Source organism: Tenrec ecaudatus, chromosome 7 (genome assembly GCF_050624435.1).
Source record: "Tenrec ecaudatus isolate mTenEca1 chromosome 7, mTenEca1.hap1, whole genome shotgun sequence".
In the NCBI taxonomy this organism is placed as follows: Eukaryota; Metazoa; Chordata; class Mammalia; order Afrosoricida; family Tenrecidae; genus Tenrec; species Tenrec ecaudatus.
The window spans coordinates 87,256,341-87,279,699 of record NC_134536.1 but is presented as its reverse complement, the minus strand read 5'-3'; the positions used below and the strand labels follow the sequence as shown (position 1 = coordinate 87,279,699).

At 37.8% G+C, this 23,359-nt stretch overlaps 1 protein-coding gene across 1 annotated transcript in view; it reads left to right on the top strand.

Annotated features, from left to right (window-relative positions):
- Positions 1–23,359, top strand: part of ZNF292 (zinc finger protein 292) — an 86,798-nt gene that overhangs the window by 37,949 nt on the left and 25,490 nt on the right. The window contains exons 2-5 of the mRNA XM_075554803.1: positions 5,469–5,623; positions 5,811–5,889; positions 6,949–7,084; positions 17,120–17,322. Coding sequence (XP_075410918.1) covers positions 5,469–5,623; positions 5,811–5,889; positions 6,949–7,084; positions 17,120–17,322 — 573 coding nt within the window. The remainder of the gene's footprint in view (positions 1–5,468; positions 5,624–5,810; positions 5,890–6,948; positions 7,085–17,119; positions 17,323–23,359) is intronic.

Genomic DNA, 23,359 nt, shown 5'->3' with positions numbered 1-23,359 from the left:
CTGTTCTCCAGTCTTTCTTCTTCACTGTTAGCTTTCACATGCATCTGAGGTGACTGAAAATACCATGACTTGGATTAAGTGCACTTTAATACACAAAGTTACGTCATTGCTCCTTAACACTTCAAAGAGTTCGTTTGTAGCAGATTTGCCCAGTGCCCATACATCATTTGATTTACTGACTTCGTTTAGCATAGACTGAATCCAAGGCCATGTTATCCAATTAATTTGTCCTCCCTGTTTTCAACTTTCACTTTTAACCCTTAGTAATTGTCAATGCAGCTTGATTAATTTTTTATCAATTTCAGGTTAAAGAAGTTGATAGAATCCTTCTAGTTCTTCATCACTAGTTTTAGTGATTGGTATATAAATTTGAATAATAGTTGGATTAACTGGAATACCACATGTGTAGGTGTTATCCTATCACAGACAGCATTGTACTTTAAGAGATCTTGAAATGTTCTTTTTGACCCATGTGCATAATTTATCTTGAATTTTTCATTTCTGTAAACCTTTCATTAAGTAAATCTTATGATTGCCCCACTCAGAACGGCCAGTACTAGTCTATTTCAGTTCCTTAACACCTAAGATCCATTTTATGCTTTCTATTTCATTGTTGACAATTTCCAACTTCATATATTCCACATTCTGGTTATTAATGGATATTTGCGTCTGTTTCTTCTCATTTTAGGACATGCCCCTTCAGTAAATGAAAGTCCTGAAAGATTTGCTTCATCTGCAGCATTAAGGTACACGCTATTTGAGAAGGCAGCTCTTCCCACTTGTATTTTGAGTGCCTTCAAACCTGAGGGGCTCATCTTCTGGCACTGTAACAGACAATGTTCTCTTATTCATAAGGTGTTCAGTGGCTAATCACTCACAAGTAAGACAGCATGTTCCTTCTTCCCAGGCCTTTCTTAGGAGAATCCACTGAAACCTGTTTGCCATAGGTGACTACTGTTTTTGAACTAGCTTTCCGCATCACAACATACAGCCTCTGTAGTACAACTGATAGATGACTGGTAGGAGTTCTCCTGGGCTGTTCTTCAAGTTACCAGCTTATCCTTTCTGTTCTTCACTCTTTCCTTCCTTTCCATTCTTTGATTACTAATTGCTTCAGCTAATTAGACATTAATAGAGAGGGCACGATGGAGCCCTGGCAATGCATTGACTATATGCTTACCTGCTAACTTGAAAATTCATCAGTTGGCACTGCCAGCAGCTCCTATAGAGATTATAGCCTAGAAAACCAATGTAGTTCTTCTCTGTCAAGCGGGATGTCTTGTCAGTCAAATCTACTCAATGGCATCTAACTACAGAGAAGGCAAAGCAGTAATAGCTTTCTTTTGAGTATTTGATCTTGTCACTTGCCATTTTGTCAATTTCAACTTACTGAAAACTCAAGACAGGATATATTGTTTACTTCTGTGCATCACCATGATCACTGGCATTTTTGAGTTACTGCGATAGCTATTTTGTGGTGCCTTCCAACCTAAGTAGGTCCTGTTTAGCACTGAATCAGGCAGACCTGTATGGTGATGCATAAGGTTTTCACTGTCTAATTTTCTGAAATAGTTTGCCTTTCTTCCTAGTCTGTTTTAGTGTGAGAGCTGCTTCACTAAAACCTTCCTATTTTGTGTGACTGCCAGTATTTTAAATCCTTGTGGCATAGCTTTTCCTTTATAGCTATGTGCAAACCTTTATAGTGAGGCAAATTGACAGGCAGGTGTTTGAATCTAAATCTCACCCATAGTTCTTCCTTTATATACAAACATAAATAAATACATAGATATAAATATATATACCCAAAAAGCCCCAGAATATTTCTCAAAGCTTTGTGTTTACTTTTTTTTTTTTTTACAAAACAACCCTATCGTCTGCAAAGTTCTCTCCATTACACTTCATACATTTGTTAAATCGGCAATTCCATTCGTAGAAACATTTTTCAAACTCTTCTGATTGGATGGCTGACAGCACTTCCTGTGTTTTTTCTTCTTCACCTCTTCTATGTCAAGTCGCTCTCCTTTCATGTCCCTCTTCATTCGCAGAAACAAAAAGAAGTCACATGGAGTGAGGTCAGGTGAGTAAGGTGTGTGGGACAAGAGAGGCATGCTGTTTTTTGCCAAAAACTGGCACACTGAGATGGCTGTGTGAGCAGGTGCATTGTTGTGGTGGCAAAACCAGTCCCCCCCCCCCCCAATCTGTCACAAATCAGGCCTGTTTTTGTCACACACAGTTAGACAGTCTTTTCAGAACCTCTCATTGGAAAGCTTGATTAATAGTCTGACTTGGTGGAACAAACTCTAAATGTTCTACGAGTTGACATTCTCATCCATTCAGGAAGAGTGACATTTCACCTTTTTTGAAATGTTCAAACCACTCGTCCACTTGAGTGTTTCCCATAGTACTGTTCTTATAAGCTGTGTTCAGCATCACAACAGTTTCTGCAGCATTTTTCCACAACAGGAAGCAAAATACAGCAGCACACTGTTCTCTTAAATCAGCCATCACAAAAAAATAAAACAAGGTTCAAGAAAAACTGCTTTTACAAAAAATTTACTGTGGCCAGAGAGAGCCTTCCCAGATGATGCCACTAGGTGCAGTAACTCAGAGCAAGTTGCTTGATGCTTGCCTAGTGGGTACTCCCTCGTGTGTGTGTTTTGTGTTTTGTGTGTGTGTGTGTGTATGTGTAAAACTGCTTTTAATAGTTTCTTCATCTCTTCATTCTATATAATAAGCAATATTTTGTTAATTTTAATGGATGAATTTGAAATATCACTTTGTTGTGGGATGAAGTGAGGAATTTTTTAAATTAAATAATCCATTGTAAAAATCACTTGATTGCATAATCCTTTCTATTGATATTTAGATATGTTTAGGGTCTTTGTATTATAAATGATAAAATTTATTGTTAAAGGAACACTACGTTTTCTTTTTTTTTTTTTTTTTTTTTTAAACATTTTATTAGGGGCTCATACAACACTTATCACAATCCATACATAGACATACATCAATTGTATAAAGCACATCTGTACATATTTTGCCCTAATCATTTTCTTTTTTTTTTTTTTTCTTTTACATTTTATTAGGGACTCCAACAACTCTTACCACAATCCATACATATACATACATCAATTGTACAAAGCACACCCATACACTCCCTGTCCCAATCACTCTCAAGGCATTTGCTCTTCACCTAAGCCCCTTGCATCAGGTCCTCCTTTTTTTCCCCCCCTCCCTCCCTTTTCCCCCCTCCCACATATGCCCTTGGTAATTTATACCTCGTTATTTTGTCATATCTTGCCCTATTCGGGGTCTCCCTTCCCCCCTTCTCTGCTGTCCCTCTCCCAGGGAAGAGGTCACATGTGGCTCCTTGTAATCAGTTTCCCCTTTCCAACCCACTCACCCTCCACTCTCCCAGCATCGTCCCTCACTCCCTTGGTCCTGGAGGTATCATCCACCCTGGATTCCCTGTATCTCCAACCCTCCTATGTACCAGTGTACAGCCTCTGTCCTATCCAGCCCTGCAAGGTAGAATTCGGATCATGGTAGTTGGGGGGAGGAAGCATCCAGGATCTGGGGGAAAGCTGTGTTCTTCATCGATACTACCTCACACCCTAATTAACCCATCTCCTCTCCTAAGCCCCTCTATGAGGGGATCTCCATTGGCTGACACTTGGGCCTTGGGTCTCCACTCTGCACTTCCCCCTTCATTTAATATAATATATATATACACATACATATATACATATACACATAAATACACATACATACACACACTTATATTTTTTTTTTTGCATGATGCCTTATATCTGGTCCCTTGGGCACCTCGTGATCGCACTGGCCGGTGTGCTTCTTCCATGTGGGCTTATTTGTTTCTGAGCGAGATGGCCGCTTGTTCACCTTCAAGCCTTTAAGACCCCAGACACTATCTCTTTTGATAGCCGGGCACCATCAGCTTTCTTCACCACATTTGCTTATGCACCCATTTGTCTTCAGCGATCTTATCATGGAGGTGTGCAGTCAATGATATGATTTTTTGTTCTTTGATGCCTGGTAACTGATCCCTTTGGGACCACTCGATCACACAGGCTGGTGTGTTCTTCCATGTGGACTTTGTTGCTTCTGAGCTAGATGGCCGCTTGTTTATCTTCAAGCCTTTAAGACCCCAGTCACTATCTCTTTTGATAGCCGGGCACCATCAGCTTTCTTCACCACATTTACTTGTTCACCCATGTAGGCTCCAGCTGTTGTGTCGGGAGAGTGAGCATCATAGAGTTCCAATTTAATAAAAGAAGGTATTCATGCATAGAGGGAGTGTTTGAGTAGAGGCCCAAGGTCCTTCCGCCACCTTAATACTTGATCTATAAATATAGACACAAAGATCTATTTCCCCAACCTCCTATATATATTTGCATGTACATGTCTTTGTCTAGACCTCCATGAATGCCCTTTGACTCCTAGCTCTTTCCTCCATCTCCCTTGACCTTCCTCCTGCCCTACTACCATGCTTCATTGCCACCTGGGCTAGAGTATACCTCTTCTCTAATCAACCTTACCCTTGATCATTTCCCACCAGGCCTGCCACTCCCCCTTCTCTACCCTTTGGGGTCCCATGTTTTTCCCTTGTCCCTGGGTTTGTTAACACCACTTCCTTACCCCCCCCTACCCCCCACCCCAAGTCCCCCCGGAACTGTCGGTCCCGTTGTTTTTCCTCCCGATAGTTCATCCAGCCTGTCCTATTCAGACAGACCTGTGGAGTCACTAACATGCACGAAAACTAGACAGAGGAACACAAAGCAACAGTATATAACCGGACAACAAAACAACCAAAACAAACCACTGAAAAAGAACAGAACAAAACAGTTCACAAGAGAAAAGCTTGTAGTTAGTTCAGGGATCTTTGCTGGCCCTTAGGAGCGTTTTCCAGTCCAGTCTGTTGGGGCACCACGCCCTGGCCCCAAAGTCCACTTTCAGCATTCCCTGGGGTCTTTGTATTATAAATGATAAAATTTATTGTTAAAGGAACACTACGTTTTCAATGGATTGAAGAATTATGTGTAAACTCTAGCCATTTGTGATTTATTTCTAATTGAATATTGAATTTTTTTGCTCCTTGAAAGGGAACAAATATACTTTCTGTCTTATTAGCTGAGTTTTGCCTTTTAATAACTTTCAAATCAGAGGGCGTTATTTAATACGGGAAGTTGCATTTTGACTATAGTAGTGAAGATAAAACACTATTTGAAATCAATCTTGACATGCTTGCTGGATGAGTTAACACTTTTATTTTTCTGTGACAGAGAACTGTTAGTATTATGACTGTGGGATTTTTGTTTTTTTAAACTAGTGTTAAACTTTTTCTTTTTGTAAATGTTACCTTTCATGATTTCTCATATTAGAAAAAATACAATTCATCAATGTATATTTTCACTTATACTGAAAAGTTTTTATTCTTCATTTCTAAACAGACACTCCTTGAATATGCAGAGAAATGGAAAGCTTCAGATGATCCCTTACCTTTATTGGAGGTATACACAGTGGCTATCCAAAGTTATGTTAAAGCACGACCTTATCTTACCTCTGAATGTGAAAATGTAGCATTGGTTCTGGAACGCTTGGCATTGTGAGTAGAACTTTGTATAAATAAAAAAACTAGATTTAGCTTTAAAAAAAATAACTCTGTAGCACATTTCTTAAGATAGTTTAATTTTAAGTTAGGGATGAAGAGTCTATTAATATTAGAATTGCTCATTTTATTTCATTTGGATTTTAACAATAATTTGTTTCCATACCATCATTGTGTTTTTTAGAAGCTGTGTTGAACTTTTATTGTGTTTGCGAGTTGAGTTATCCAATAAACAATGGGAGCAATTTCAGACACTGGTGCAGGTGAGACATTTATCCATTAGTCTTTGTCTAGTACAACTTGTATCAGTTTTTCTTATTCTTAAAAATAGTTGGTTAAACTTTAAAACATCTAAGTAATGCCAAGCATTAATGTGCCACTCTTATTAATCCTAATATTTTGTATATGTAGTTGATGCTCAATAAATGTTGGTAAATTAATATACCCATTTAGGTAGTTTGAGTGAATTCTTTATGATCAGATAATTAGGGATTTGTCAAAGGACTGGAAACACAAAAGAAAATATTCTCATTTGGATTTAGAAGTAGTTTAATTGATGAACATCTGCACTGTGCTTTTCAAGAACCTCCTTTAATCTTTATGAAACATTTATGGAAGTAGGTATATTTTCTCCCTTTTAAAGTTGAAACTGAGGCTTACACTATAAAATACTTACCATATATACTCTAGTATAAGCTGACCTGAATAAGCTGAGGCACCCAATTTTACCACAAAACCTGCATTAAAAATGTGCTGAGAAACTTGACTTATACATGAGTATATACGGTATCTATCTAAATTTATGCTAATGTCATAGAGTTATTATGTGAAACAAGATTCTTTACTGCAAAGCCTATGCTTTTTCTCACTTATGTGAAAGCACGTGTGTGTACCACACAAGTTATTATGGGGTGATTATTAGGGATGTTTAGTTCCTTTTCAAGCACTAGATTGAGTTAGGTGTATTTTTATCTTAAGTAAATTTTAGCTAATTGGTTAGTTAAAAAGAAAGCATGAGGTTGTTTTTTTCCATCCTGGATTCTTTAAATAGCTTCTCTGATAAATACCTTTGTTCTTGGTTTAGATATTTTAAAATTTAACACGAGCTTATATTCACTAAAGACACACATTTATTTAAGGTTCATAATGAATTTGTTTCTTCGGTTTCATTTTTAAAAATCAGAAGTAAAGAAGTTCATTTTGTAATGTGACATGGAATTTTTAAGATGGAAGTTTGGGGTTTTTTAAAAAATTTATTTAGTTTTTAAAACCTGATAGGCTTGCTCTTTAAAAATGTGCTGTCATTCTTCGGCTGTTTGTAGGTAGCTCATGAAAAGCTGATGGAGAATGGCAGCTGCGAACTGAAGTTTTTAGCTGCTCTAGCTCAAGAAACGGGGGTGTGGAAAAACCCCACGCTGTGCACTATTCTTTCCCAGGGACTCCTGGATAAGGACAAAGGTAAATATCTAGAGAAAGGAGGTGGGGAAATCGTTACATTTTTTTTAAGTTAGTACTTAAAGTTGTCTTGATATATTTCATCTAAGGTGCTTCAGACCTTTAACCTTTAATTCTTTTATTTTAGGGCCAATGTATTAATCGGATTGTAGAATCTTAGAGTAACAGAAACTAAAATTTATTCCCAACATCTTTTTGCAGAGGGGGTCCCCTCTGCAATATCCCTGACAGGTAATAATCTGACTTCATTTGGTAAGGTGACATTTGAGAGAGAAACAGAAAGTTGAATGATTCTCCTCAAAATAAAGCAAGGAATCAGCGCCAGGACTAGTTTTAAAACAGCTTGTTGCCCAATTCTTGTGTCTTACCATGTTGCTATTCTCTGAGTTTAAGACATAAAATGTGCATGAAATGTCCACATAGATGTCTATATGACTGATATATGTAACACTTCATGTTCAGAGTTCAAAAATTACATATACCATGAAGAAGAATACAAATCTCTTTGAGGCACTTAACAACTGGAAAAAGAAATAAAAAATATTTTCAGTGTATCAAATGAAAACATCTACAATTATAAACTTCCCTCTTTTGCTACTTTTCTTGGCATTTGATGGTGAACTATGAGGTATTTTGCTCTGTGAGAGCAAAAGAGCCGTTAAGAACAGTAGGCTATGAGAACCCCTTAGCTTGAAAGCCTCTGACGGGTGTGTGTTCAATCAGAGGCGTCCGAGCCAGTCCCTCGGCTTCTCTTCAAGCACTTTGCTTCTGTCCTAACTCCCCTTTCTACCATTTCCTGCATGCGCTCATGATGGTTTTAACAGTATTAGCAATTCCTTAGTTTTCACAAGAAGCTTGTGAATTTCCACAGATTAGCAAAAAAGTTTCCAAGACCTTAGAGAAATAAGCAATACATCTTTATTACTTAAAATATTAATAATATTAAAACTTTTTAAGTTGAAAAATTTTGGGTCTTTGAATTTAGCATATTAGTTTCAGTCCTTATAATATAAATTAGCACCAGTGTGCTATATTTTTTCTAACCTTTTCAGCTTTTGGAAATATGAGTATAATGTTTTAAAATGACTATTAAATCACATTGCGTAGTGTTCTTGTTTGAAAAGTGCTTTTATCCGCATGACTTAGTTTTAGCCTTCACAGTGATCCTAGGAACACGCTAGACTCTCTGTTGCCCTTGTTTTACACAGGCGCAGGCATTTGACAGGCCTTTTCCTGGTTTACAGTGACAGTGGAGACAGGCAGAGGCAGAACTGAAGTCCAGTGTTCCACTTCTTTCCTGAGATGTTATGCCAAAAGAAAAAACATTTTTTTCATTGACTATTTCTATAAAAATTTACCAAGCTCCTTCAGTATGCTAAGTAAAGAAAAAAATGCTTTTATCAGGAGTAGAGATTTAAGCTATATATTTTTTAAAAGTTAATTGTCTGAATATGTTAACAGATATCTCTGCCCATTTCTATACTGCTTGATGTCTTGGTTTTCACAGCCATCGCCACTAGAATATTTAGGATTCTGCAGACAGGAGGCCTTTCTATACTGGCAGGTGGATTCTAGGCAGCCAGACTTTAATATTGATCATAAGCAGCCAGACAGATATGTGGTTTAGAGGTTGGGTTTTTTTTTTAAGTCATAATCTTTACTTGATCCTCCATTACTCAGAATTTTTTCAATGTGAGTTTTTTTAATGGATAATACACATTATCTTGGAATATGTTTATTTCCTTTTTGATAAAGTTGAAGGGGTTCGTTTTTCATGCATGCTCGTTTATTATATGAACTCAAAAACTCACTGCTATAGTCTGACTCATAGCCACACTGGAGGACGGGGTAGAACTGTTTCTGTGGGTTTCGGAGGCTCTACTGCTTACAGGACTAGAAAGCCTTGTCTTTCGCCCACTTACCGTACATACTCAATTATTTGCCGACCTGAATATCAGCCGAGGCACCTAATTTTACCACAAAAACTGCATTTAAAATGTGCTGGAAAACTCGGCTTCTACACAAGTATATATGGTATATTATTTATAAGAGGGGCCTCCAAATTTCAAATGGTTGTGCATCAATGAAAAACTTTTAGCTCTTATACCCAGACCCTTGATTTAACTTAATCTTAGCCATAATGTGTTAGAAAGAGGAGAGCTAGAGCCCAGAGGTTAATGAGGATACCTCTATGGGTTGTGATAATTTCCTTATTTATAGTGAAAGCCTTTGACAATTTAGTATAGTTGCGTTGTGGATTATCCATTTAGTCCTGATTTGCTTTGGGTTTTTGTTTTTATTTTTTAATTGAATAATTCTGGACCAAATAATTTGCTTATTGGATTTTAAGGACTGAGGTGGATAGAACTTAAAATTTAAGGATTCTGGCTTTTCTTTAAAGTTTAAGCATCTTAGAACTTTACCTATGGGGGTTAGGGAGAAAAGGAAAAAGAACTTTATCTATGAGGTCACTCATAATTAAATCACTGCAACTCATTTTAATGACAGAGTCACTTTTAGGCTTGCCCAAGATGTTGCTTGTCTTTTTTTGTTATAATTGTGTTGGAAGGGCATATAATGGTCATTTATATCAGCTGCCTAAGGCGTAATTTTCCTCTGTAACATCACAGATTAATACAATTAGTTTTTGCTTGGAGATTCTAGAGAATAATAATCTATGCTTGACTTGTTTTAGACCATTTAGATTGTGAAAATTGCATTCTTCCATGCTGCATCTTTTGTCTTGACTTCTACCCCTCTACCCATATCATAGTGTAAATCCCCCTTTCACTTAGTAATCATTGAGATTTTTATAGATAACCACCATGTCTGTATTTACATATCTACTGGTTTATTTTTTTTAAAAGGGCTTTCTTGGTGTGGTATATAAATCCATAATCATAATCTCTGACTGCATTTTTACACATGTTGTTTCTCCCTTTAATGTGAATTCTCAGTACTGAATCTGTACCCCAAATATGATCTGGCCAGCTTTTAGGTTAATGTAACTTTCACTCTTTCATTATGATTTGCATTTAATGTGATCTATCATGTCATTAGCATTTAGTGATTAGGAATCTCACAACTCAGTAAGGTTATTAAAATCAACCAGGGTTTTTTTTAATATGTTACTTTTAAATACCTTCCATAATCTTTGTCATTTTTTATTCAGCACAAATAAAATTTGTTTGGATGATGTCTTCGTTTTAAGACATGGTCTCCTATAGTAATTTCTTTTTGTTTTTGACACACACTTTGCCTTTTGACCCATATGTTTATTACTTCTTTCTCACATTTGAATTTCACTGTTATAATAGTCACTGTCTCCCCTGATTGTTAATCCTTTTGAATCTTGATCCTACCCCACACCCTCGCTGAAGGTTTTTCTCCTTTCCACTTTCCCCAGCAGGTTTTATAACATATATACTATTTATATCCAAATCTTAGCTAGCCTAAGAAGGACATACCTAAAGTTCAATCCCTGGAGTTACTTACAGAAATCTTCCTTGCCTTCAGTCTTTTCACTAACACCCTTTGGTTATCATTGTTTTACCAAAAGCACCCCTTTGTCTTTTGTATATGGCCTATGGTTTTCCTTGTAGTCTGTAAGGTCTTTTTGAAAGACCATTACAAGTGTTTGCTTAGAGTTTTATAAAATAAAATAGCTCCATATTGTGGTTAGCCTATCCTAATATGTTATCTTTAAAATAAAGTTTTTATTTTGGCACAGTTCTAGGATCATAAAAAAATGTGAGGAGAGCACTGAGTCATCATACACCCTACACACGTATGTAGCTTTCTTTTGTGTAGTGCATTTGTCACGGTTAATGGGGCAGTACTGATACTTCATTATCCATTTAAACCTGTACTTTATCTCCTGTTACCTATTGCCCTTTTACAAGCGCTGGTGGCATAGTGGTTATGCATTGGGCTGCTAAGTGCAAGGTCAGCAGTTGGAAACCACCAGCTGCTCAGAGGGTAACAGATGAGGCTTCTTACTCCCATGTTTACTTACAGTCTCCGAAACCCATCGAGGCAGTTCTACTCCACCTACAGATTCGCTGAGAGTCAGAATTGACTCCGTGGCAGTGAGTTTTATTTTGGTTTATCGTCCCTCTTTTGTTCTAGGATTCCATCCAAGATACAGTTACTCAGCATGTCTTCTTAGTCTCTACTTGATGATGACTTTGACAATTGTGGGGAGTACTGGCATTTTGCCAAATTTCTGACCATTAGGTTTTGTCTCATATTTTCCTCATAATTAAACTAAAGCTATGAATTTGCGGTTGGAAGATCGCAGAAAATGCCATTCTCATGACAGCATATCAAAGATGCGTATTATCCACCTGTCTCACCATTGTTGTTTATAATGTACCTCAGGTTTCTCCACTGTTACTCTTTTGCCCCTTTCCATTTTTAACTCCTTGGCTACAAAGTTGTCAGTGTGTAGAATCAATACTTACGGACTGCTCTGTTTCCTTGAGAAAGATTTTTTGAATTCTTTTATATCAGATTTGTCTCAAATCCCTCATTTATTCTGTCATTTTGTATCACTATGGCTGTATGGATATTTTATGCTTTGGTAATAGTCTAATATTACTTACGCTGTTGTTCACGTTGTTCTAGTTTAGGCAATGGATAGCTATTTTAAGTTCCTGTTTCCCCTTGACTTACCCCATCATGATGGCATTTTTTGTTTCTGTATTGAGTGCTTTCTTGCATTACAAGATAACTTCAGTCTTAGCTTGCTTATTTCTTGTCCCACTTCTTGGTTATCAGACATTTCTTCCAAGAGCCCTGATTGGTTTTATTGAACAATGATATTAGAATCAAGATCTAGTAGCTAGGTATGCTTATTATCTCTGAAGTGCTGCTGCTTCTGAGTTCCCTCAACAGATGGTGCCGGGGAATAGATACGTATCCATGCATAGATGTTTTTGTATAAAATAACAATTAAACCACTGCTTTCAAGTCAGTTTTAACTCATAGTGACCTTGTAGGGTAACGTAGAATTACCCCACGGCGCTTTCAAGGTGTAAAGCTTTACAGAAGCTGACTTCCCATCTTTCTCCTGTGTATACGTATATGTTTATACTGCGGTAAGCAGCTGTGTCTTTGTTTAGTACGATTCGATACTGGTATCTCCAATGCCTATCCTGTATTACGGTTCACTCTAGGTACCTCCTATTATCAATAGCCTTCTACTTCAGTAGAATGTCACATAATTGGAATTTTTTTAAAGAAAGGTGTAAGGACTGTGTCAGAATTCTGAAGGGGAGGTAGAATCAAATTCAGCCCAAAGCTGAGATAACTTCTGTGTTTGGTTTTTTTCTGAACTACTTCTGACATCGCCCATGCTATTTCTCAGCTGGAGTCAGTAATGCTTTGCACTAGCTACTTTGAATCACGGGGTCTGTATTAGGGAAGTTAAATGGGGTACAGTTCAGGATCCAGAAATGTTCAGGAAATAACTTTTCCCGTAAGGAGCACCTCTTCTAAGGTATTCCTGCAGCCACACCTCTCTGATTCTAGACTTCTCAGCCATGTGCCACATCACGGTCATCTTCAAACCGAAGGCACCCAGCTCTAGCTCCCCACTGAATTGCCTGAAGGCACCCAACTCCACAATGAGCCTCCCGCTCAAAAGCACTCAGCTTTCCAACGTTGTGGCCTGGGAAATCCCCTGCTGTCTTACGCTTTTGACTGCGACTGGCGTCACAGCTCTGACTCCTGCTGCACCAAGAGGGTCCGTGTGCAGGGACTCTGGCTATTCTCTCAAAGGTTGCAAGATCCCCTCTTCCTGGTTCTGAGCATGGTCTGTTTTTATATTTAGCATGACAAAATGACCAATCTCAAGTTAGAGTTCTAAGATTATACCATCACAATTAACCCTGCTAACAGTCACAACTGAGTCATCTAATCCTATCAGCACCTCCCCCCACTTTCTCTTACCTAGACCCATCAGAAAAAAAGATTTTAGCCCAATCTGCCTGGTCCCACCCAGTTGTTTGGTGGGTGCTGCAAAGACTGTGGCTGCCCCAATTAAAGTTGATAGCCTTTCAGAATGACTTCTTATACATCCACTATCCATTTATTTAGTTCCTCCATCCCAGTTTCTGTATATATTGGTTTCAGAACTGTTAACATGTATCCCTGTGGGAAACAACTTTATCAGTTAGAATATAGTACTTATTTTCCCAAACTTAGAACTTACTTAGTTGATTTTTACAGCTGCTCCTCCTTCCTTAAGTTACTTATCTTACTTAGTAGCACTTTACTCCTCACCCTGTCAATTGCATTTCAATGACATATTTAAATTCATTTTGTCATTTGCTGCATTTCATTCTGGGTTCCCTCCCTTATCTTTAATTTTGCATATATTAAGACTCTCTCCTTGAGTTATAAAGCTCTGCGTTTTGGCAAATGCATGTTGTTGTATAAGCATGATTCCAGTGTATTGCCCTAAGAAATTTCTTCACCTATTCAGTCTCCTCCTGAGACCCTGAAAGCTAGTGGCCTGTTTCACAGCTCTATAATTTTGTCTTTTCTAGAGGGACGGATCATTGTAGTCATACTGGAATCTGTTGCATAGCAGTACGTGGCATTTAACACATGACTTGTATGTGACTTAATACGTTATTCTCATCGCTAACTTATGTTTGTGTATCAGTTCACCTATTAAAGGACATCTGCTTACTTTCTATTTGAGGCCAATACTATTTTAACCCACTTTAAACATTTCCATGTGTGTTCTATGTTACGTAAATACCTAGGATTGTGTTAGCTGTTGGGCTTTATCTTTGTTAGAAACTGCTTATTGCCTTTTATGTGTGCTGCATTTTTTGCATTCTTATCAGTAATGAAAGAGTTCTGTTGACCCCCGCACACCATCACCAGCAATTTGTATTGTCTGTTTGGGGAATTTTAGCTGTTCTACCTGTATAAGGAACCCTGGTAGCACAGTGGCCTTGGCTAAGTGTTGGACTGCTAGCTGCAAGGTTGGTAGTTCAAACCTACTACCAGCTCGAAGGGAGGAAGATAGGGTTTTCTGCTTCTATAAAGATCTGGAGCCTTGGAAACCCTATTTAGGATCTCTGAGTCAGAATCCACTTGATGGCAATGGGTAATATCCGGTGAAGGGACACTGCATTTTTATTTTTATGGTCAAATGATAGATTTATATTGGGTATTTTATTTTGTCTGCATATTTATCAACTGTAGGGACTTTTTTGTTTTTTGTTAAGACACTTCACTTCAGATCTTTTGTCCATTTTTAGAATTCAATTATTGTTATGGAACAAGTTTTAAATTTTGATATAGCCCAACTTACCAATTTTTTTTATTTCATGATTCATGCTTTTGGTGTGGTATCTAAAGATGCATCACCAAACCCAAAGTCATGTATTTTTTTTTCTGTATTTTCTTCTAGAAGTTGTATAGCTTTTCATTTTACATTTAGGGATACAATCCGCTTTTGGTTAGTTTTTTGAAGAAAGTGTAACCTAGTTTACACCACTTAGCAAAGACTCAGGAGGTCTAAAAGTTCACAACTATTGGGCATTGTTTGCTTTGTCATTCTCATTCTTTCATTAATGTAACTGGAATTTCCAGGTTACATAATGTGTGGTGATAGGTTAAAGACTAAGACTATCGATAATTGGTAAATTGGGCACTGAAATATGGCCATCAAATGTAGCCACAACCAGAGATGTGTTTCTCAACTCTGGCTGTGCTTAAAATACCTAGATAGTTTCAAATATTTCTGGGTATGGGAGCCCACCCATTAGTACTTTTTAGATGCTCCAGGGAATTAGCCAGGTCTCAGAACCACTAATCTCCAACTTAAAGGGGTATTTTTCAATTAAATTTTATGTTTGAGTGTTTTAATCAGAAATTCAGGATTTTTGCAGAAAAATCTAACAAAAGATTCATAAATTTGAAATTGATACTTTGAAAGCAAAGAAGCATCATTGAAGAGTTTTAAGAGGGAGGAAAACCTTCAACACTGCTTGTTTTTTAAAAAAGTACCCATAACTCCTTGTGGCGAAATACAATGGGAGGTGGATTAAGACTAGCGGATTGATCTTCCAATATCTGTATGTCATTTATTTTAAGAGTTCAATTTATTTACTCCATTATGCTTGAAATTAATTAACTTTGATGTAAAAAATCATATTAAAATGGCTGTTTATGGAAAGAATGCTATTTTATTTCATTGGACTGACTGTCCCATTCATTTATATCACCCTGTAGTCACTGTGCTTTCTTAATACACTTCAGTGCAATAGAGCCTTTCTATTCAGAGGAACAAGGGAAATCGACAAGAAAGCTACACATAAGTAGCATCAAACTAGTTGACGCTTTCCTGACCTAGAAGTGGGAAAAGCAAAATTTGATGCAACTCAGTTGCTCAAGGATAAAAATCACAAAACTCGTTTGAGTAAGCCCAGCAAACAGTGAACTCCATCACCTTCATCTTTGCAGTGCTCACCATGGAGACCACAGCGGGAGAAGAAATGAAGGGGCAGTGGGCAGAGGGGCAGTGAGCTTTCTTTCCGTGGGCTCTAAATTATTAGAATATTATCTACTTCTGATCCATTCGAATCATGAACTTCTGAATCCATCATTGTTTTCTTTTTAAGGCAAATGTTACTTCACAGCTCTTTATTGCTATAGAGCACATAATGAGAAGTAAACACTTAATCAAATGAATTTGTTCCCTCATTGTACTCAAAAGTACCAAGGTAGAAGTCTGAAGATCCTGTAATAATATAGTCCTGGTTGTGTCATTAACTTCTTGCTTTAGCCTCATGTAAAGAATAAAGCGGAGCATATAGAAAGCCCTAAATATTAAGAAGAAAATGGAACTTAAAATTCCTGTATTGAGTTGCTTATGTAATGTCATGTCTTTGACACTAAGGAGCCATGACCTTAATACCTGATAGATGATTCTTTTATAAATCTAAAATATAAATGCATTAGAAGTTAGCAAAGGATACTTATGATAGGAAGAAATCTCTCACCTTCTCCAGCTTCTAACTCACAAATTCCTTTCTGGCATATCTTCCACTTTGTTTAGAAGTAGAGCAAATGTTTTGCTTTTTAAAGACATTTAATGTTTTTGTTATTAAAAGACTTTCAAGTTCGCCATCTCCAAACAGAGTTTTAAGCATGCTTTTCATCCTAGTAAAGGAAACTTTGTGCAACATTTTGATTTATAGTTGTTAAAATTTAAATTCTTGAGACTTTACAAACACAAAAAGTAAGAAGCAAATTCTTCCTTTTAGATGGTCAGATAAGCACTAGAAAATTCAAGGATTCGAACAATAGGAATTTATATTTTAGAGACCAAACATAACCCACTGCCATCCAGTTGATTTTGACTGTTACCAACCCGATAATGTACGACAGAGTCAAACTGCTCCTTTACAAAAGCAGTGGTCTTATCTCTGTCCTGCTTACTCTAAGTAGACATTTAGCCAGGGTTTGGATGGACTTTACAAACCGCACAGACACACCCAAGTTTATGAAGTCCATCATTCAGCCAACTTTTCCTCCCCCACTCCCTTTGTAGATACATGTATTCTAGAAACTAGAAACTGACTGGGAAAAAATAGGCTTTCTGAAGGGAAAAGTTATCCATATGGAAGAATGTGATAGTTCACATCTAGAATATCTAAATATCCTTTTGGGGTTACCTATTACACATTTCTAGGGATGAGAAGAATTAGTATAATTTTAATAATTGACCATTAAAATTTAATGCAGAAACAATTTAGTCATCACCGTATTCTCCATAGCATTCCAAGGGACAGAAATGTTTGATGCCCCGTTTAGATGTTAGTGAGGTACGCTCTTGTATCATAAGGGCAAGCATTCTTTCCTGATAAACTTCTTGCTGTACTAAGAAATCATATGCAAAAAACACTCAAGAATTTAGTTCTTGCACCTTTTTGTTTTAATATTCCTTCTAAGTATTTGTATTGCAAATGAATGATTACCAAGTGTTAATAATCTATTATGTCTTGTTTTTTAAAGTGAATGAATTTTTAGCTTTTGAGGGCCCCATCTTGTTGGATATGAGAATTAAACATCTAATCAAAACAAATCAGTTAAGTGAAGCAACTGCTCTGGCAAAGCTGTGTTCTGACCACCCAGAGATTGGTACAAAAGGTGGTTTTAAACAAACGTACCTGGTCTGTCTTTGTACATCATCACCAAATGAAAAGTTAATCGAAGAGGTGAGTATGCTTTCTTTTGTTAGCATTTTTCAAGCAACGAGATTAAGTTTTAACTCAAATTAATGTATCCTTTTTGACTTTCCTTTTAAATAGCAGAAAAACATTTGTTGTAAGTTTTAAAAAAATTCTTATGATATTGGGTAGTGGTCACTCGATTCTAAGAAGCTTCCAGAGTTACGTGTAAATTGACTTCATCTAGCCTCTGTGTTAAATAAGGTGCAATTTTGTAAGTGCTTTGTCTGATTTTTGGAAAAGACAGTGAGTGGTTTGACTTAACAGGTTAGTAGAATAAGTTTATCAGTTCTTTGGCCTTAAGTTCAATTTCACCTGAATTCAAGATACTAACAACCTTTTAATTGACACAGTAATTAACTTTATAAAATTGTACATGGCTCTTTTTTTTTTGAGGACTTTCTGTTATATATTGCCATGGATTGAATTGTGTCTCTCAAAATACGTGTCTACTTGGCCATGGATGGGTACCCTCCATTTTGTGATCTGCTATAACTGTTTTCCATTGTCTAACTGATGTATTATAAACCCTTCCCTCTGTGTGTTATTGAGGTCAGAATCGTGTGGTGTGAATCGTAGGGCTCCACCCTTAAGTCAGACACTCTTGGTTGAGTCTAACCTTTTACCGTACAAGCAAGAGAAGAGCAGAGAGAGCAGACCTCACTGCTACTGAGACAGAAAGCGACAAGTTGAGCACATCTTTTCCACCTTGGTTTCCTGTGGTTAGAACCTCCTAGGCCTAGGGAAGGCTAGATGTGAAGATCTCCACAAAACCAGGAAGTAGAAGCTGAAGAAACAAACCAGAGCTGACCAAGTAAAAGCCTTCCCTTAGAGTGTATGTGACTTAGAGTGTAATTATGACTTTCAAGTTCCTAAACTATGAGAAAATAAATTTCTATTTGTCAAAGCCATCCACTTGTGATATTTCAGTAACTACAGCAATAGATAACTAAGAAAATGATACCAGACATGGAGCGCTCCACCAGACACCTAAATATGGAAGCAATTTTAGAATTGGGTAATGGTAGATGTGGTAAGATGTGCCTAACTATAAAAGCCTGGATTGTCTTGAAGAGATTATTAGTAGGATTATGGATGTCAAAGGCAATGCTGATGAGGTTCAGTAGGAAGTCAGGAGAACTTTATATAAAGTCTCTACCATCTTAGAAAATACCTATGCTGCTGGCGACATAGTATTGGAAATGTGGCTGTTAAATGTGCTTCTGTCGAAGTTTTAAAAGTAAATGGTGAGCACATGATTGGCTAATGGAGGAAAGGTGCAGTGATAAAGAACTTGTCGAAATTAGTTCAATGTGATAGAAAATAGAATTTTTTATCAAACACGATTATAAGAGATCAACTTGCTGTTTGGCACTTCTAAGCTACTATAGGGGGTCACATGGTTTATCCTCACTTATAGTAAAATACAAGAGGGAAATGGATTTTAAAATGGAAACAGAACATACTGATTTGGGAAACTCTGTTGTACAAAATGGACAAATGTACTCGAATTGTCTTCAAGGATGTGGCTGCACAAACTTTCGTTAAAGAGATTAAGGCTCTAACTGATGGATCTAACTAGCTACCACAGCAAAAATCCATCAGGGTAAACTGAAGAGCACAGAAACAGAATGAAAAATAAGACTACTGACTGCCTATTGGGATTCAATAGTCAGAAAACAGACAAAAGAGGTTACATCTATTGTCTTCAAGAAAAGAAAAGAACCATTGCCTCATATCTCAAAGAGTGAGGCCATGGCCTGTGGGGCTTCATGAGATGTGGCTATAGCTGCCTCAGTTTGATCTTCGCCACCTTGGATCCAGGGAGATGTCACTGTCACCCAAAGCTGACAGTGAGGCTACCATGCCCAAGGGGCAGAAGAATGGGGGTGGGATGGAGGGAGTAGGGTCACTCCTTAGGGGACTAGAAGAATGGGACCATCACAAGCCAAGGGAGCAGAGTTGCCATGTTGCTGGGTTTGGCAGGTAGAGTTGAAGCTCAGGCCCAGAGGCCTTCACTCAGAATTCAGGGAGCGTGAACAACACCCAGAGTCTTCCAGAACCTTGTTTTCAAACTTCTGTTGGTAATGTAAATTGTTCTCCTGGTTTGGGGACTTGGTTAGTGGTCGTTGTCCTTTCCTTCTAATGTATCTCATTTGTACTGGGAATGTCCATCTTGATCATGTTCCACCCTTGTACTTTGGAAGCATAATTTGTAATGTAAATGTCAGAGGTTCAAAAATAGGGAGAATTTTGCCTCAGGATACAATTTTTCTAAAGCTTCAACTATATTGAATTTAGATGATCCAGAAGATGTGATGGGGTGACTGTTTGGCAAAGACAGAAAATTTTCAGGGTAAAGGGTAGTATGTCATGGATTGAATTTACTTTCTCAAGAATATGTATCAATTTGACTGACCATGGGGCCCAGTATTAATGTGGATACCCTCCATTAACACCATATTATCTGGTGTTAATATACTTCTGTTTTTGTGATGTGTTATAAATCCTAGCTAGTATGTGTTAACAAGGCAGGATTAGTGTGGAATATATGTTGATTTACCATCATTACTCAAGTCACCACCCTTGCTGGGGTTACACCTGGTATCACACAAGGGATAAAAGAAGCAAAAAAACAGGGGAGGGACTTCACTGCTACCAAGAAAGAAGAACCAAGATCGGAGTATGTATGTCCTTTGGATCTGGAGTCCCTGTGCTGAGAACATTCTAGACCCAGGCAAAGATAGATGGCAAGAAATAGAAGCTGAGTAGACAAAGACCAGAGCCAACGTAGAGAGAAAGCATTTCCTTAAAGCCAGACTTCTAAATTCTGACTTTTAGACTAAACTGTGAGGAAATAAATTTCTGTGTATTAAGAGTTTTCTCTTGGGCTATTTCTGTTATAGCAAAACTAGATAACTAAGACACACATATCTGCAACGGAGCTTTTTTAAGTTCCATGGGTAAATTGCATTGTCTTTCAATTCTGTTTCTACAAACTTTTCAAGCCTGTTATATTCATCTATATGTATTTATTAAAGTTTAATTTTCTTATGTGCATGTCTAATATAAGATTTTCTTAGGGAGGCACATGATTGTTTTACTCCTACTTCTGAGCATACAGTGTAGTATGCATGTAGCTATAGGAGTTTTTGGAAAACACCAAGTGAAGTTGGAATTAAAGGATAATTAATGTTTTTAATCTTGAGAGAAATAATATTTGAAGAGCATAAAGAAGAACTGGAGATCACCAAAAGTGTTTTGAAAGCACTTAATGTACTTAAGTGCTTGCTAACTCTAGTTTAGTTATCCATTACTTCTCGAGTAGAGTGACCACCGCAAAGGGATTGAGAAACATACCCTTAGCATATGCTAGGGCGGTAGTTCTCAACCTTCCTAATACCGCTACCTTTCAGACAGTTCCTCATATTGTGGTGACCCCCCAACCATAAAATTATTCTCGTTGCTACTTCATAACTGTCATTTTGCTACTATTATGAATCGCCATGTAAATATTTGATATGCAGGATATATTTTCATTGTTACAAATGGAAAAGAATTAAAGCATAGTGATGAATCACAAAAATAATATGTAATTATATATTGTGAAATATTTATTTTTAATTACAAATAAATGAAATTTTGTCTTGAAGCATGGATAACAATCTTAATATAGCAACAGTAAACTCCATTGCTATATTTTACAACAGAATGCTTAAAAAGTGAGAAGGTTGAGATAGTTTCTTTCTCGCCAGATCAGCATATCAGCATGTGGCAGACCCGCCTGGAGACAGATAGAGGAGGGGTGTCTTTGTTCCTAAGACCATTGGAAATATATGTTTGCAGATGGTCTTAGGTGACCCCTGTGAAAAGGTCATTCAAACCACAGGTTGAGAAACACTGTGCTAGGGGAAAGGTTGTGATACAAGTCATAGAGGACACTTAGTGTAACTTAATGCCTGAGTAGATAAGAGGGATATAATCAGTTCAGGAGGATACCCTTAGACTGGAAGTTAGATGCCCACAAGAGGGCCGGCCATATGGTCTTCTCTGTAGATTGGCTGCTCTGAGCGGGAATATCGTCCTTAAGGTTTAGTGGGCCAGGATGTACTCCACTCCCTCTTCCTCCGCCTTCATTTGCTCCCATGTGATCTGATCAGACATGGTCCGCTCCCTGAGCTGCAGCTTCAGTGCTGTCCTCTGAAATAAATTCTTCCTGGGGGAGGTACAGGTGTCTACTTTGTTGGGATTGGAGCCAGCCTCTCAGACCTCTCCACTTGTTCCCTATTCCATGCCGGCATGTAGCATTCACATCTTGGAGCACTGGGTTGAAGTCTGGTCCCTTTTTTCCTATGGAGATATAAACAATACCCTCCCCTTGGGAGGATTAGTGCCCTGCGCCCCCGCTACCCATTTCTTTTTTTATTTTCTTTTTCCTTTCCCCCCCTCCTTTTTAGTTGGCTACCATGTGTACCCCTGGATTAGGTCTGGCCCCTGCCGTGCTCCCTGGTCCTCAGCCAGGAATGTCTGCATACAGTGGCTTTTCCCCCGATGCCCCCTTTACATTTTTTTTTTAAACTTACCTCAGCGGACTCATGTTGTACTTGTCCTTTTGTGCTTGATTTACTTCGCTTAGCATGATTTCCTCCAGTTCTTCCCATGCAGCGATGTGCTTTATATGTTCATCACTGCTTTTTAGCGATGCGCAGTGCTCCATTGTATGTATGAACCAGTTTTTGATCCACTCCAAGGTTGATGGAAATTTGGGTTGCTTCCAGCTCCTTGCAATTGTGAACTGTGCCGCAATGAACATTGAAGCACAGATGCCTGGCCATGGTTTGTTTCTTGCCTCTTAGTATATGCCCAGTAGGGGGATTGCTGGGTCGTACAGTAGCTCAATTTCCATCTGTTTTAGATATCACCAGATCGATTTCCATAGTGGCTGTACATACTTACAGGTCCACCAGCAGTGGATGAGAGTTCCTGTCTCCCCACAGCCCCTCCAACACTTGTTGCTTTCTGATTTTATTTTAATTGGGCTACCTTTGAGGGTGTCAGGTGGTACCTCATTGTTGTTTTAACTTGCATTTCTCTTATGGCTAAAGATCGGGAACATTTCCTCATATGTTTGTTGGCCATTCGGATTTCTGCCCCTGTGAAACTTTTGTTCCAATCCTTTGCCCACGTGTCAAGTGGGCAATTAGTGTTTTCCTTTTTGGAAGCTAGCAGAGTATTGTAGATTTTAGTAATAAGACTTTTTTCTGATGCATCTTTGCTGAAGATGTTCTCCCAGTTCATGGATGTACACAGGTGTTTTATCTTCAGTATATCCTATTTTTCAATTTGTGCCTCCTGTGTTTGTGTCCTTCCCTGTTTCTAATAGTCTATGTATTCCCTGTGTCAAAGTTCTAAGTTGGTCCTAATTCCCTTATTGATGGCCCTGATAGTTTTGGATTTTACCTCAAGGTCTGTGATCCACTTTGAGTTTATTCTTGTGCATGCAGTGAGATAAGGGTCTTGCTTCATTTTTTGCAGGTAAATATCCATTTTTTTTCCATACCACTTGTTAAAGAGGGCATCTGCTTCCCATTGGATATTTTTTGGACCTTTATCAAAGATCAGTTGTCTGTATGTATGCTGATGATTTTATTTCTGGGGTTTCAGTTCTTTTCTATTTGTCTGATGAGTGTCTGTCATTGTACCAATACCATGCGGTTTTGACAACTGTGGCTGTATAATAGGTGCTAAAGTCAGGTAGGGCAAGCCCTCCCACTGTGTTCTTCTTGAGGAGGTCTCTGCTAATTCTGGGCTACTTTCCTCTCCATATGAAGTTGATAATCAGTTTTTCCATTTCTTTGAAGATGAGGGTAATTATATCAGGATTGCATTAAACTTATATAGTACTTTGGGCAGAACTGACATCTTTACTATATTGAGCCTTTTGATCCACAAGCATAGGATATTCTTCCATTTGTTGAGGTCACTCTTGGTTTCTTGTAATAGTGTTCTGTAGTTTTCCTTATAT